The sequence below is a fragment of the Scyliorhinus torazame genome, chromosome 5 (assembly GCF_047496885.1).
Source record: "Scyliorhinus torazame isolate Kashiwa2021f chromosome 5, sScyTor2.1, whole genome shotgun sequence".
Lineage (NCBI taxonomy): Eukaryota > Metazoa > Chordata > Chondrichthyes > Carcharhiniformes > Scyliorhinidae > Scyliorhinus > Scyliorhinus torazame.
Genome location: NC_092711.1, coordinates 326,669,115 through 326,683,321, shown reverse-complemented (window position 1 = coordinate 326,683,321; position 14,207 = coordinate 326,669,115). Strand labels below are relative to the sequence as shown.

Genomic DNA, 14,207 nt, shown 5'->3' with positions numbered 1-14,207 from the left:
CAAATGCCATATGCAGTGGGATACCATCATACACATCAGGGTTTCTGCAATCAATTCCTACACACAAGACTATCTGGATTTAATAAGAATAAAACCAAATTTGTCAGTATCTGCATGTCCAGGGTCATTCAATGATGGTCACTGAAAACGCCAACATAAACCAACCATTTTAGCATATCCTAAATTTCAAGTAAGGAAATCAGAGGAAGCTTTAGGTGGGGAGATGCTTCACTTCCTATCGAACTCCGTGCTCCAAGCAACTCCCGCTTCTCTTCACTTACCAGACATTTGTGATGTGCTGCCATCTTCTGGCTTTGGGCTATTAACAACTGGCCACAATGCTCTTCTTTATTCACTTTACAGAAAGCACATTTTGGTTGTCTTGAACCCCTCTTTTTGGCCTTGGAATCAGCAGCCGCCATCCTTCAACGTGGCCTCAAACTGAAATTTTCAAAAAGGTATAAAGAAAGATGTACAGCGAATTATTTGAATGGGCAGGCAATTCCCCAACAGGATATATAGATTGGTAATGTGATAGAGGACTTCTGTCCGCCCCACTAATATAGAGACAAACTCAAGTTTTCAAATGAGGATTAAGATTCATTTTCCTACATTTTTGAAAGAGTGGATCCTTCACAAATTAACGTTTAGAGATTGATTTTCTTCCATATCATAGCTTCACATTCAAGTTAAATCACCTTGAAGTTGGTTTGACTCAATCAGATCATTTCATCAGCATTCTCGGATGTTGGTGTCACTGCAAAACATGTTCTTTTTCCGTGACTCTACCTTCCTACACAGTCAAATTCGGGGGTAGCCACTCGGAATTCGAGCTTACTCCTCCATTCAATAAGATCACAGCTTACCTCATTTTAACCTGAACTTCACATTACTGCCTAGCCCCGATCACTTTCATCCCCTTGCTCAGCTACAATCTATCTACTTCTTCCTTAAAGATATTCAAAGCTTCAACCACATTTTCAGTAAGAGAATTCCAAAGTTGCAGCCCTCAGAAAAGAATTCCCATCTGTCTTACTTATTTAGTTCTAGATTCGCCGACAAGAGGAAATGTTCTCTTCACATCCACCCTGTCAAGTCCCCTCAGGTTCTTCTATGTTTCAATCAACTTGCCTCTTACTCTTCTAAACTCCAGTGGATACAAGCTGAGCCTGTCTCATATCTGTTTGAGCAGTGAGACACGAGTCACATGTGAAAAAGCCATGAAGTGTGAAATTTAGCCTCAGTGACAAATCAGCCCAGAGTACCATTTGACCTTAAGAGGTTCAGACTCCAAATAAGTCTACTGGAATGCACGATACTTTTAAATTGTGCTGTCTCAGTGCTGCATGCCAGGGGCATCTGAATTCAGAGTCGGCCATTTGGCTCCCCATACCTGCTCCGCCATACAATCATGGCTGACCTGACTGTGACCTCAACTCACGGTGGCTAAATGGTTAGCACTGCAGCCTCACAGCTCCACAGACCGGGGTTCAATTCTGGCCTCAGGTGACTGTCTGTGTGGAGTCTGCACTTTCTCCCCGTGTCCGTGGGTTTCCTCCGGGTGCTCCGGTTTCCTCCCACAGTCCAAAAATGTGCAGGTTAGGTGGATTGGACATGATAAATTGCTCCTTAGTATCCAAAAGGTTAGGTAAAGTTACTGTGGGTTACAGGGATAGGGTGGGGGTGTGTGGGACTAGGTAGGATTTTGTTTCAATGGGTCAGTACAGACACGGTGGGCTGAATGGCCTCCTTCTGCACTGTAATGATTCTATAAAATCATAATTTTTGTGTTGGCAGGAAGCGCCGAGTGGTGTGCCACAGTGATCAGTGACTCGGACATGACTCAGACGTGACGAGGACGTATCAAGTGGTGTGCCACAAGGATCAGTGATAAGGTAGTGGTGAGGGTGACGAGGAAGCGACCAGGAAGCGGCCAGGGGTGTGCCACAGGGATCAGTGGCGGGGGAAGCGGCGGGGGAAGCGGCCAGGAAGTGACGAGTGGTGTGCCACAGGGATCAGTGATAAGGTAGTGGAGAGGAGGGTGACGAGTGGTGTGCCACAGGGATCAGTGGCGAGGGAGCGGCGAGAGAAGTGACTTGTGTGCCTCAGGAATCAGTGTTTGGGTCACAAATTTATACAATTTATGTCAATGAGTTGAATGAAGAGGCTGAAGGTGCGGTTGCTAAATTTGCTGACGACAAAGATAGGTCGGAAAATAAATTGTGAAGATGTAAGGAGGCTACAAAGGGACATGGAGAGGTTGAATGGGCAAAGATCTGGCAAATGGGAGAATAATATGTACGCACGGTAGCACAATTGCTTCACAGCTCCAGGGTCCCAGGTTCAATTCCGGCTTGGGTCACTGTCTGTGCGGAGTCTGCACATCCTCCCCCGTGTCTGCGTGGGTTTCCTCCGGGTGCTCCGGTTTCCTCCCACAGTCCAAAGATGTGCAGATTAGGTGGATTGGCCATGATAAATTGTCCTTAGTGTCCAAAATTGCCCTTAGTGTTGGGTGGGGTTACTGGGTTATGGGGATAGGGTGGAGCTGTGGGCTTGGATAGGGCGCTCTTTCCAAGAGCCGGTGCAGACTCGATGGGCCGAATGGCCTCCTTCTGCACTGTAAATTCTATGAAATGTGAAATTGTCCATTTTGGCAAGAAGAATAAATTTTTTAAATTATCCAAAAGGTGAGAGATTACACAGCTCAGAGCTGCAGAGGGATCTGGATGTCCTAGCGCATGAATTGCAGAAGGCGACTATACAGGTACAGCGAGTAATTAGGAAACTTAATGGAATGTTCAGTATTTATTGTGAGGGGAATTGATTACAAAAATAGGAAATTTATGCTTCAACTGTACAGGACATTGATGAGACATCAGGAATATTGTGGACAGTATTGGTCTCCACCTTTACAGAAAGATGTCATTGCATTACTACTTCGGAGAAAGTTTACTAGACTCATCCCAGGAATGTGTGGGTTCTCTCAAGGAAAGTTTGAAGCTTATATCCACTGGAGTTTAGAAGAATAAGAGGCAGGACAGCACGGCGGCGCAGAGGTCCCAGGTTCAATCCCAGCTCTGGGTCACTGTCCGTGTGGAGTTTGCACAATCTCCCCGTGTTTGCGTGGGTTTTGCCCCCACAACCCAAGGCTGTTCAGGGTAGGTGGATTGGCCACGCTAAATTGCCTTTTAATTGGAAAAAATGAATTGGATACTCTAAATTTTTTAAATAAAAAATAGAGTAAGAGGCAACTTGAGCAAAGTGTTTAACATCCTGAGGGGTATTGACAGGATAGATGTGGAGAGAATGTTACCTTTTGTGGGAGAATCTAGAACTCGGGGTTACTGTTTAAAAATAAGGGGTCGCACATTTAAGAAGAGACAAGGAGAATTATTTTCTCTCAAGAGGGTTGTGAGCCTCTGGAACTCTGAGAGCAGAGTATTTACAAGGCAGAGCGGGGTAGATTCTTGATTTACATGTCGGTGAAAGATTATCGGGGTTGGGCAGGGATGTGGGGGACATTCCGGCACCTGTTCGGGTACACAGAGGGAGAATTCAGAATATCCAATTCACCTAACAGCAAGTCTTTCGGGACTTGAGAGGAAACCGGAGCACCCGGAGGAAACCCACGCAGACACGGGGAGAACATGCAGATTCCACGCAGACAGGTGACCCAAGACGGGAATCGAACCTGGGACCCTGGAGCTGTGAAGCAACAGTGCTACACACTGTCCTAGCATGCTGCCCATGCCGTTATCGTACCTGCTGCCACCACCTCCCCAGGCAGCACGTTCCATATATTTACCATCCTCTGTGTAAAGAAACTTGCCTCACACATCTGTTCTAAAACTTTTCCCCCACACACTTTAAAACTAGATCCCTAGGACTTGACTCTCCTACCCTAGTAAAGAGCATCTGACTATCCACTCTGTCCATGCCACTCATAATCCTGTAGACCTCTATCAGGTCACCTCTCAACCTCCATCGTTCCAGTGAGAACAGACCGGGTTTATCTAACCTCTCCTCATAGCACATCTTTCTGGTAGTATGGCGACCAGAATTGTACACAATATTCCAAAAGAGGCCTAACTAAGGTCCTGTACAGCTGCAACATGACGTGCCGATTTTTATATTCAATGCCCCGACCGAGAGAAGGTCAGCATGCCGTATGCCTTTTTAAAAATAAATTTAGAGTACCCAATTCATTTTTTACAATTAAGGGGCAATTTAGCGTGGCCAACCCACCTACCTGCACATCTTTGGGTTGTGGGGGGCAAAACCCACGCAAACACGGGGAGAATGTGCAAACTCCACACGGACAGTGACCCAGAGCCTGGATCGAACCTGGGACCTCGGCGCCATGAGGCAGCAATGCTAACCACTGCGCCACTGTGCTGCCGTTGCCGTATGCCTTCTTGACCAGCTTATCCAAATGCGTTGCCACTTTTAGTGATCCGTGGACATGCACGCCCAGATGTCTCTGCCTGTCAACAGGTGATTAAGAAAGTGAATGGAGTTTTGTCCTAGAGGGGTGGAGTTTAAGACTAGGGAGGGTTATGCTGCAACTGTATATAAGTTGTTAGTGAGGCCACACCTTGGAGTGTTTTGTTCAGATTTGGTCTCCTGCTGACCTACTGCTCTGGCTCCCACCCCCCCTGCCATACTAGGCAGTTCAATTTGTTTCCATGCCTTCCACTTTTCTCTTTTCTAGCTTATGTTTCTGTCCTTTAAACTAATGCAGCAGGGGCAATAGGGAACCTGGATTGTAGTTTTAGGGTAAGGGAGAATGAGAGTATAGAGGTCAGGAGCACAGATTTGACGTCGCAGGAGGGGGCCAGTGTTCAGGTAGGTGGTTTGAAGTGTGTCTACTTCAATGCCAGGAGTATACGAAACAAGGTAGGGGAACTGGCAGCATGGGTTGGTACCTGGGACTTCGATGTTGTGGCCATTTCGGAGACATGGATAGAGCAGGGACAGGAATGGATGTTGCAGGTTCCGGGGTTGAGGTGTTTTAGTAAGCTCAGAGAAGGAGGCAAAAGAGGGGGAGGTGTGGCGCTGCTAGTCAAGAGCAGTATTACGGTGGCGGAGAGGATGCTCGATGGGGACTCTTCTTCCGAGGTAGTATGGGCTGAAGTTAGAAACAGGAAAGGCGAGGTCACCCTGTTGGGAGTTTTTTATAGGCCTCCTAATAGTTCTAGGGATGTAGAGGAAAGGATGGCGAAGATGATTCTGGATATGAGCGAAAGTAACAGGGTAGTTATTATGGGAGACTTTAACTTTCCAAATATTGACTGGAAAAGATATAGTTCGAGTACAATAGATGGGTCGTTTTTTGTACAGTGTGTGCAGGAGGGTTTCCTGAAACAATATGTTGACAGGCCAACAAGAGGCGAGGCCACGTTGGATTTGGTTTTTGGGTAATGAACCAGGCCAGGTGTTGGATTTGGAGGTAGGAGAGCACTTTGGGGACAGTGACCACAATTCGGTGACGTTTACATTAATGATGGAAAGGGATAAGTATACACCGCAGGGCAAGAGTTGGGGGAAGGGCAAATTATGATGCCATTAGACATGACTTGGGGAGGATAAGGTGGAGAAGTAGGCTGCAAGTGTTGGGGCACACTGGATAAGTGGGGCTTGTTCAAGGATCAGCTACTGCGTGTTCTTGATAAGTATGTACCGGTCAGACAGGGAGGAAGGAGTCGAGCGAGGGAACCGTGGTTTACCAAGGAAGTGGAATCTCTTGTTAAGAGAAGAAGGAGGCCTATGTGAAGATGAAGTGTGAAGTTTCGGTTGGGGCGATGGATAGTTACAAGGTAGCGAGGAAGGATCTAAAGAGAGAGCTAAGACGAGCAAGGAGGGGACATGTGAAGTATTTGGCAGGAAGGATCAAGGAAAACCCAAAAGCTTTCTATAGGTATGTCAGGAATAAGCGAATGACTAGGGAAGAGTAGGACCAGTCAAGGACAGGGATGGGAAATTGTGTGTGGAGTCTGACGAGATAGGCGAGATACTAAATGAATATTTTTCGTCAGTATTCACTCAGGAAAAAGATAATGTTGTGGAGGAGAATGCTGAGCCCCAGGCTAATAGAATAGATGGCATTGAGGTACGTAGGGGAAGAGGTGTTGGCAATTCTGGACAGGCTGAAAATAGATAAGTCCCCGGGACCTGATGGGATTTATCCTAGGATTCTCTGGGAGGCCAGGGAAGAGATTGCTGGACCTTTGGCTTTGATTTTTATGTCATCATTGGCTACAGGAATAGTGCCAGAGGACTGGAGGACAGCAAATGTGGTCCCTTTGTTCAAAAAAGGGGAGCAGAGACAACCCCGGCAACTATAGACCGGTGAGCCTCACGTCTGTAGTGGGTAAAGTCTTGGAGGGGATTATAAGAGACAAGATTTATAATCATCTAGATAGGAATAATATGATCAGGGATAGTCAGCATGGCTTTGTGAAGGGTAGGTCATGCCTCACAAACCTTATTGAGTTCTTTGAGAAGGTGACTGAACAGGTAGACGAGGGTAGAGCAGTTGATGTGGTGTATATGGATTTCAGCAAAGCGTTTGATAAGGTTCCCCACGGAGTAGGCTATTGCAAAAAATACGGAGGCTGGGGATTGAGGGTGATTTAGAGATGTGGATCAGAAATTGGCTAGCTGAAAGAAGACAGAGGGTGGTGGTTGATGGGAAATGTTCAGAATGGAGTACAGTCACAAGTGGAGTACCACAAGGATCTGTTCTGGGGCCGTTGCTGTTTGTCATTTTTATCAATGACCTAGAGGAAGGCGCAGAAGGGTGGGTGAGTAAATTTGCAGACGATACTAAAGTCGGTGGTGTTGTCGATAGTGTGGAAGGATGTAGCAGGTTACAGAGGGATATAGATAAGCTGCAGAGCTGGGCTGAGAGGTGGCAAATGGAGTTTAATGTAGAGAAGTGTGAGGTGATTCACTTTGGAAGGAATAACAGGAATGCGGAATATTTGGCTAATGGTAAAGTTCTTGAAAGTGTGGATGAGCAGAGGGATCTAGGTGTCCATGTACATAGATCCCTGAAAGTTGCCACCCAGGTTGATAGGGTTGTGAAGAAGGCCTATGGAGTGTTGGCCTTTATTGGTAGAGGGATTGAGTTCCGGAGTCGGGGAGGGTCATGTTGCAGCTGTACAGAACTCTGGTACGGCCGCATATGGAGTATTGTGTACAGTTCTGGTCACCGCATTATAGGAAGGGACGTGGAGGCTTTGGAGCGGGTGCAGAGGAGATTTTACCAGGATGTTGCCTGGTATGGAGGGAAAATCTTATGAGGAAAGGCTGATGGACTTGAGGTTGTTTTCGTTGGAGAGAAGGTTAAGAGGAGACTTAATAGAGGCATACAAAATGATCAGGGGGTTGGATAGGGTGGACAGTGAGAGCCTTCTCCCGCGGATGGATATGGCTGGCACGAGGGGACATAACTTTAAACTGAGGGGTAATAGATATAGGACAGAGGTCAGAGGTAGGTTCTTTACGCAAAGAGTAGTGAGGCCGTGGAATGCCTACCTGCTACAGTAGTGAACTCGCCAACATTGAGGGCATTTAAAAGTTTATTGGATAAACATATGGATGATAATGGCATAGTGTAGGTTAGATGGCTTTTGTTTCAGTGGCAACATCGTGGGCCGAGAGGGCCTGTGCTGCGCTGTATTGTTCTATGTTCTATGTCCCCTCTTTACTGCCCTCTGACTTCCTGCATTGGTTCCCATCCACCGCCACATTAGTTTAAACCCTTCCCAACAGCGTTAGCAAACAAACCCCCTCCACCCCACTCCCCCCCGAGGACATTGGTTCCAGTCCTGCCCAGGCGTAGACCATCTTTAGAACACATTTACAACAGATGTGAAGGCGTCAGAAATGAGTGCCGAGAAAATTCACAAGAGTGGTTTGAGGGATCTGGGATTTCTGTGATGCAGTGAGGTTGGAGAAGTTAGGACTGTTCTCCTTGGAGCACACCAGGGGCCATTGGCCCATCATGTGTGTAGCAGCTCTCCAAATGGGATTTGAGCAAGGTATTCTAAATCCCGAGGGGTCTGCACAGATAGGGACTAACTGCTCCCATTGGTGGCAGGATCGAGAACCAGAGGGCAAGGACATGATATTTTGCAAAAGAAACAATGGCAACATGAGAAAATGGTTTTTTCACAGTGAGTGGTATTCCAAACACCAGAATGATTCCTGTGGCGGCAGGGATTGTCATCGGAGGAGAGATTGGGCCGGTATTCACTGGAATTTAGAAGAATGAGAGGGGATCATAGGAATTAGGAGAAGTAGGCAATTCAGCCCCTCGAGTCGGCTCCGCTGTTCAATCAGATCCTGGCTGATCTCTTCCTGGTCTCAAATCCACCTCCCTACCTGATCCCCATATCCCTTTCGCAGAAATATATCGATCTCTTTCTTGAAACCATTTAATGACTCAGATTCCACTGCACTCAGGGGCAGCCGAGTTCCACAACTTTACCCACCCTTTGCGAGTAGTTCCTCCTCATCTCAGTTCTAAACTCACTGCATCTGCAACCTATATCCGTGACTTCTCGTTCTAGATTGCCCAACAAGGGGAAACTTTGGTCCACGATTACTTTATCAATCCCTTTTAGTATTTTATACACCTCAATCAGATCCCCTCTCACCTTCTAAACTCCAGCGGTTATAAGCCCAATCTGTTTAATTTCTCCTCAAAAGTCATCCCCTTGGCTGATATATGGATTTACCAAGATTTGACGGCAGATTTGGCAAAAAGACGGGTGACTTTTTGGACAGGCGAAGGCGCACGCTTTGGAGGGTCTATTCTGCGAAGTTGAGGGTGACGTACAATACAAGGATCTCTATTTCAGAACGGTGGAGGCAGTGGAGACATTCGTGAAGGCCAAAGGATTGGGACTGAAATGAGAGATAGAACATAGAACAGCCCAGCACAGTACTGGCCCTTCGGCCCACGATGTTGTGCAACCATTTATCCTAATCTAAATATCAACCTAACCTACACCCCTTCAATTTAGTGCTGTCCATGTGCCTGTCCAAGAGTCGCTTAAATGTCCCGAATGACTGACTCCACAATCTCTACTGGCAGTGCATTCCACACACCCACTACTCCCTGTGCAAAGAAACTACCTCTGACATCTCCCCTATATCTTCCTCCAATCATCTTAAAATTATGTCCCCTCAGGGCGGCACGTGGTGCAGTGGTTAGCACTGGGACTGCGTCGCTGAGGACCTGGGTTCGAATCCCAGCCCTGGGTCACTGTCCATGTGGAGTTTGCACGTTCTCCCCATATCTGCGTAGGTTTCTCCCCCCACATCCAAAGATGCGCTGGCTAGGTAGATTGGCCATGCTAAATTGCCCCTTAATTGGAAAATAAAAATAATTGGCTACTCTAAAAAAAAATTTTTTAATTATGTCCCCTCGTCTGGGGAAAAGTCTCTGGCTATCCACTCTATCCATGCCTCTCATCACCTTGTATACCTCTATCAAGTATATAGACCCTTCCTTCTTCGCTCCAGTGAGAAAAACCCTAGCTCCCTCAACCTTTCTTCATAAGACATGCCCTCCAGTCCAGGCATAAATCTCCTCTGCACCCTCGCCAAAGCATCCACATCCTTCCTATAATGAGGTGAGCAGAACTGGACACAATATTCCAAGTGCGGTCTAACCAGGGTTTTATAAAGCTGCAGCAAAACCTCACGGCTCTTGAACTCAATCCCCCTGTTAATGAAAGCCAACACACCATACGCCTTCTTAACAACCCTATCAACCTGGGTGGCAACTTTGAGGGATCTGTGTACGTGGACCCAAAGATCCCTCTGTTCCTCCACACTTCCAAGAATCCTGCCTTTAACCCTGTATTCAGCATTCAAATTCGACCTTCCAAAATGAATCACTTCACATTTCAACACCATCTGCCACTTCTCAGCCCAGCTCTGCATCCTGTCAATGATCTGTTGTAACCTGCAACAACCCTCAACACTATCTACAACTCCACCAACCTTTGTGTCATCGGCAAACTTACTAACCCACCCTTCCACTTCCTCATCCAAGTCATTTCTAAAAACCACAAAGAACAGAGGTCCCAGAACAGATCTCTGCAGGGCACCACTGGTCACCGACCTCCAGGCGGAATACATTCTATCCACTACCACTCGCTGTCTTCTTTCGGCCAGCCAATTCTGTATCCAGACAGCCAAATTTCCCTTCATGCCATGCCCCCTAACTTTCTGAATGAGTCTACCATGGGGAACCTTAGATGGGACTGGAAATGAGATCTGGACGGAGGGGAAGGGTGACTGGGCTTAGTCTATGTTTTTAGTTTATGGGTTTTACATTATGTACTGGGTGAGGGGAATGTAGGGCTCTTGGGGTTGGTTGAAGGTGGGAGGCTAGTTTGGCTGTGTTTAGAGTTTGTTATAAGTATTTTGGGTTTGGGGGGTTAGGGTTAGGACAGGCTTTGGTGGGGGTAGTTGGAGGGTGGTGGTTGTTGATGTGGGTTTAGATTCCTGGGATTGGGAGGAGGGGGTTTCGGGTAGGGGCCTCCGCACTGGCTCGCAGAGTTTGGCCAATGAATGGGAATATGGTGGGAGGGGGCGTGGCTGTGGAAGTCTGGTTGAGCGTGGGGATGGGGGGAGCGTGGGGATGGGGGGAGCGTGGGGATGGGGGGGAGCGTGGGGATGGGGGGAGCGTGGGGGATGGGGGGAGCGTGGGGGATGGGGGGGAGCGTGGGGATGGGGGGAGCGTGGGGATGGGGGGAGCGTGGGGATGGGGGGAGCGTGGGGATGGGGGGAGCGTGGGGATGGGGGGAGCGTGGGGATGGGGGGGGGGTGAGTGATACTGGGTGAAGGGTTTGTTATGGGGGAGTAGTTGGGGCGTTTCTTTGGGGGGGGGGGGGGGGGGTTCGACTGTAACAAGAAGATGGGGCAGGTTAGGCCCAGACGCAGGATCCGGGGCTATGATGATAGTGGATGGGGTCAGAGACCCCAAGTCAGAATAGTAACGTGGAACAGGAGGGGGGTTTGGGGGACCGGCTGAGAGATCGAAGATTTGTACACATTTGAAGAGCTTGAAGGCTGATGTAGTGATGCTACAGGCGACACATCTGAGGGTGAAAGATCAGGTAAAGCTTTGGAAGGGCAGTGTGAGTCAGTAAGGCTCGGGGTGTGTGGCGGTACTGGTAGGCAAGAGGGTACGGTTCCAGATGGAGAAGGTGGTGGCGGACGGGGGGGGGGGGGGGGGGGGGGGGGGGGGGGGCAGGTATGTAGTAGTGACAGGTGTGTTGGAGGGTAAGTTGGTGGCATTAGTGAGCGCATATGATCCCAACTAAGATGATGTGGGGTTTGAAAAATGTTGGGTGCTATCCCCATGAAGCTGGTCGAGGAGTAATTGTACAGGGGGGGGTCTCGCAATCAGGCGTTGAAGACGGTCGTGGGGGGGGGGGGGGGGGGGTGATTTTGTTCAAGGCTAAGGTAGAGAGGGTGGAGAGGGAAAGAAACGTCAAAGACTGATAGAGGAGATTTTGGAATGTTTGCTGAGGGCACGGACCTGGGTCTCCTGGTTGAAAGAAAGGAGCTACAAGAGAGGTTCGATCAGCTGTCCACGGGAAAAGCAGTACGTCAGCTATGAGTGAGGGGAGAAGACAGGTCATATGCTGGCTGGCCAACTTCGAAGGGAGGCAGCGGAGAGGGAGATTGTCCAGATACGGAATAAGGTGGGGAAGTTGATGGTGGCTCTGGAGCAGATTAATGAAGTATTTGTAGACTTTCATAGAGCCCTATATAGGTCAGAGACTCCGGAGGCGAAACAGGGGATGAGGGAGTTCCTGGATGGGTTAGAGTGCCCGAGGTTGGCGAAGAAGGTTAGGGGCGGATTGGAGGAGCCGGTGAGGGTGCAAGAAGGGAAGGGGGCAATTGGGAGGATGAACACAGGGAAGGTGGCGGGGACGACAGGCTCCAAGCCAAAACCTTTAAGAAATTTAAAGACAAGTTAGCTCCACTGATAGTGGGCATATCGGAGGATGCGATGGGTTCTTGCCACAAACGCTTGTCACTGCTAAAGAAAGAAGAGGACCCAGTGGAGAGTGGGACGTATAGACCCATTTCACTGAAATTTAGATGCCAAAATTTTGGCAAAGGTGTTAGCGTTAAGGCTGGAGCTGTATCTCCTGAAGGGAGGCCAGACGGGGTTGTTTGCAGTTGTTTACGAAGGTTGCTGAATGCGGTCCTCTCCCGAGCAGAGGGAAGGGAGACGAAGGTGGTGGTGGCTCTGGATGCGGAGAAGGCATTCAACCGGGTAGAATGGAGTTATCTGATGGCTGTACTGGTGAGGTTTGGGATCACATCTCTGAACATGAACAGGCAATTTATCACGGCCAATCCACCCACCCTGCACATCTTTGGACTGTGGGAGGAAACCGGTGATCTGGACGAAACCCATGCAGACACGGGAGAATGGTACAAACTCCCGTGGGGGGGGGGGGGTAAGAGTGTGTGGGGGGGAGGGAGTGTGTGTGTGGGGGGGGGGTGGGGGGAAGTGTGTGGGCGGGGGGGTGGGGCGTGGTGTGTGTGGGGGGGGGGGAGGGAAGTGTGGGGGGGAGAGGGGGGGGCGGGGGGGGGGTGGGGGGGAGTGGGGGTCGGGGGGGGAGTGTGTGTGTGTGTGTGTGTGGGGGGGGGGGGGGGGAGTGTGGGGGGGAATGTGGGGGGGGGAAAGAGTGTGTGTGCGGGGGCGAGCATGTGGGGGGGGAGCTTGTTGGGGGGGGGGGAGCTTGTTGGGGGGGGGAGCTTGTGGGGGGGGGGAGCTTGTGGGGGGGGGGAGCTTGTGGGGGGGGGAGCTTGTATGGGGGGGGAGCTTGTGGGGGGGGGCTTGTGGGGGGGGAGCTTGTGGGGGGGGGGCTTGTGGGGGGGGGAGCTTGTGGGGGGGGGAGCTTGTGGGGGGGGGAGCTTGTGGGGGGGGGGAGCTTGTGGGGGGGGGAGCTTGGGGGGGGAGCTGGGGGGGGGAGCTTGGGGGGGGAGCTTGTGGGGGGGGAGCTTGTGGGGGGGGAGCTTGTGGGGGGGGAGCTTGTGGGGGGGGAGCTTGTGGTGGGGGGAGCTTGTGGGGGGGGAGCTTGTGGGGGGGGAGCTTGTGGGGGGGGAGCTTGTGGGGGGGGGAGCTTGTGGGGGGGAGCTTGTGGGGGGGGAGCTTGTGGGGGGGGGGGAGCTTGTGGGGGGGGGAGCTTGTGGGGGGGGAGCTTGTGGGGGGGGAGCTTGTGGGGGGGGAGCTTGTGGGGGGGGAGCTTGTGGGGGGGGAGCTTGTGGGGGGGGAGCTTGTGGGGGGGAGCTTGTGGGGGGGGAGCTTGTGGGGGGGGAGCTTGTGGGGGGGAGCTTGTGGGGGGGAGCTTGTGGGGGGGGAGCTTGTGGGGGGGAGCTTGCTGGGGGGGGGGAGCTTGTGGGGGGGGAGCTTGTGGGGGGGGGGAGTTTGTGGGGGGGGGTAGCTTGTGGGGGGGGAGCTTGTGGGGGGGGAGCTTGTGGGGGGGGGAGCTTGTGGGGGGGGAGCTTGTGGGGGGGGGAGCTTGTGGGGGGGGAGCTTGTGGGGGGGGGGGGAGCTTGGGGGGGGGGAGCTTGTGGGGGGGGGAGCTTGTGGGGGGGGGGGAGCTTGTGGGGGGGGGAGCTTGTGGGGGGGGGGGAGCTTGTGGGGGGGGGGAGGCTTGTGGGGGGGGGGAGCTTGTGGTGGGGGGGAGGGGAGGGTGGGGGAGGGAGGGGAGGGTGGGGAGGGAGGGGAGGGAGGGGAGGGTGGGGAGGGGAGGGGAGGGAGGGGAGGGTGGGGAGGGAGGGGAGGGTGGGGAGGGTGGGGAGGGAGGGGAGGGGTGGGGAGGGAGGGGAGGGTGCGGAGGGAGGGGAGGGTGGGGAGGGAGGGGAGCGCGGGGGAGGGGAGCGCGGGGGGAGGGGAGCGCGGGGGGAGGGGGAGCGCGGGGGGAGGGGAGCGCGGGGGGAGGGGAGCGCGGGGGGGAGGGGAGCGCGGGGGGAGGGGAGCGCGGGGGGAGGGGAGCGTGGGGGGAGGGGAGCGAGGGGGGGAGGGGAGCGCGGGGGGAGGGGAGCGCGGGGGGAGGGGAGAGCGCGGGGGGAGGGGAGCGGCGGGGGGAGGGGGAGCGCGGGGGGAGGGGAGCGCGGGGGGAGGGGGAGCGCGGGGGGAGGGGAGCGCGGGGGGAGGGGAG

General features: G+C 51.9%; 1 protein-coding gene across 1 annotated transcript in view; it reads right to left on the bottom strand.

Moving 5' to 3' along the window:
- phf6 (PHD finger protein 6) overlaps positions 1-8,854 on the bottom strand; it is a 136,310-nt gene extending 127,456 nt beyond the window's left edge. The window contains 2 exon segments of the mRNA XM_072506006.1: positions 282-441; positions 8,664-8,854. Coding sequence (XP_072362107.1) covers positions 282-422 — 141 coding nt within the window. The 5' untranslated portion in view covers positions 423-441; positions 8,664-8,854.
- Positions 8,855-14,207: the final 5,353 nt, after the last annotated feature.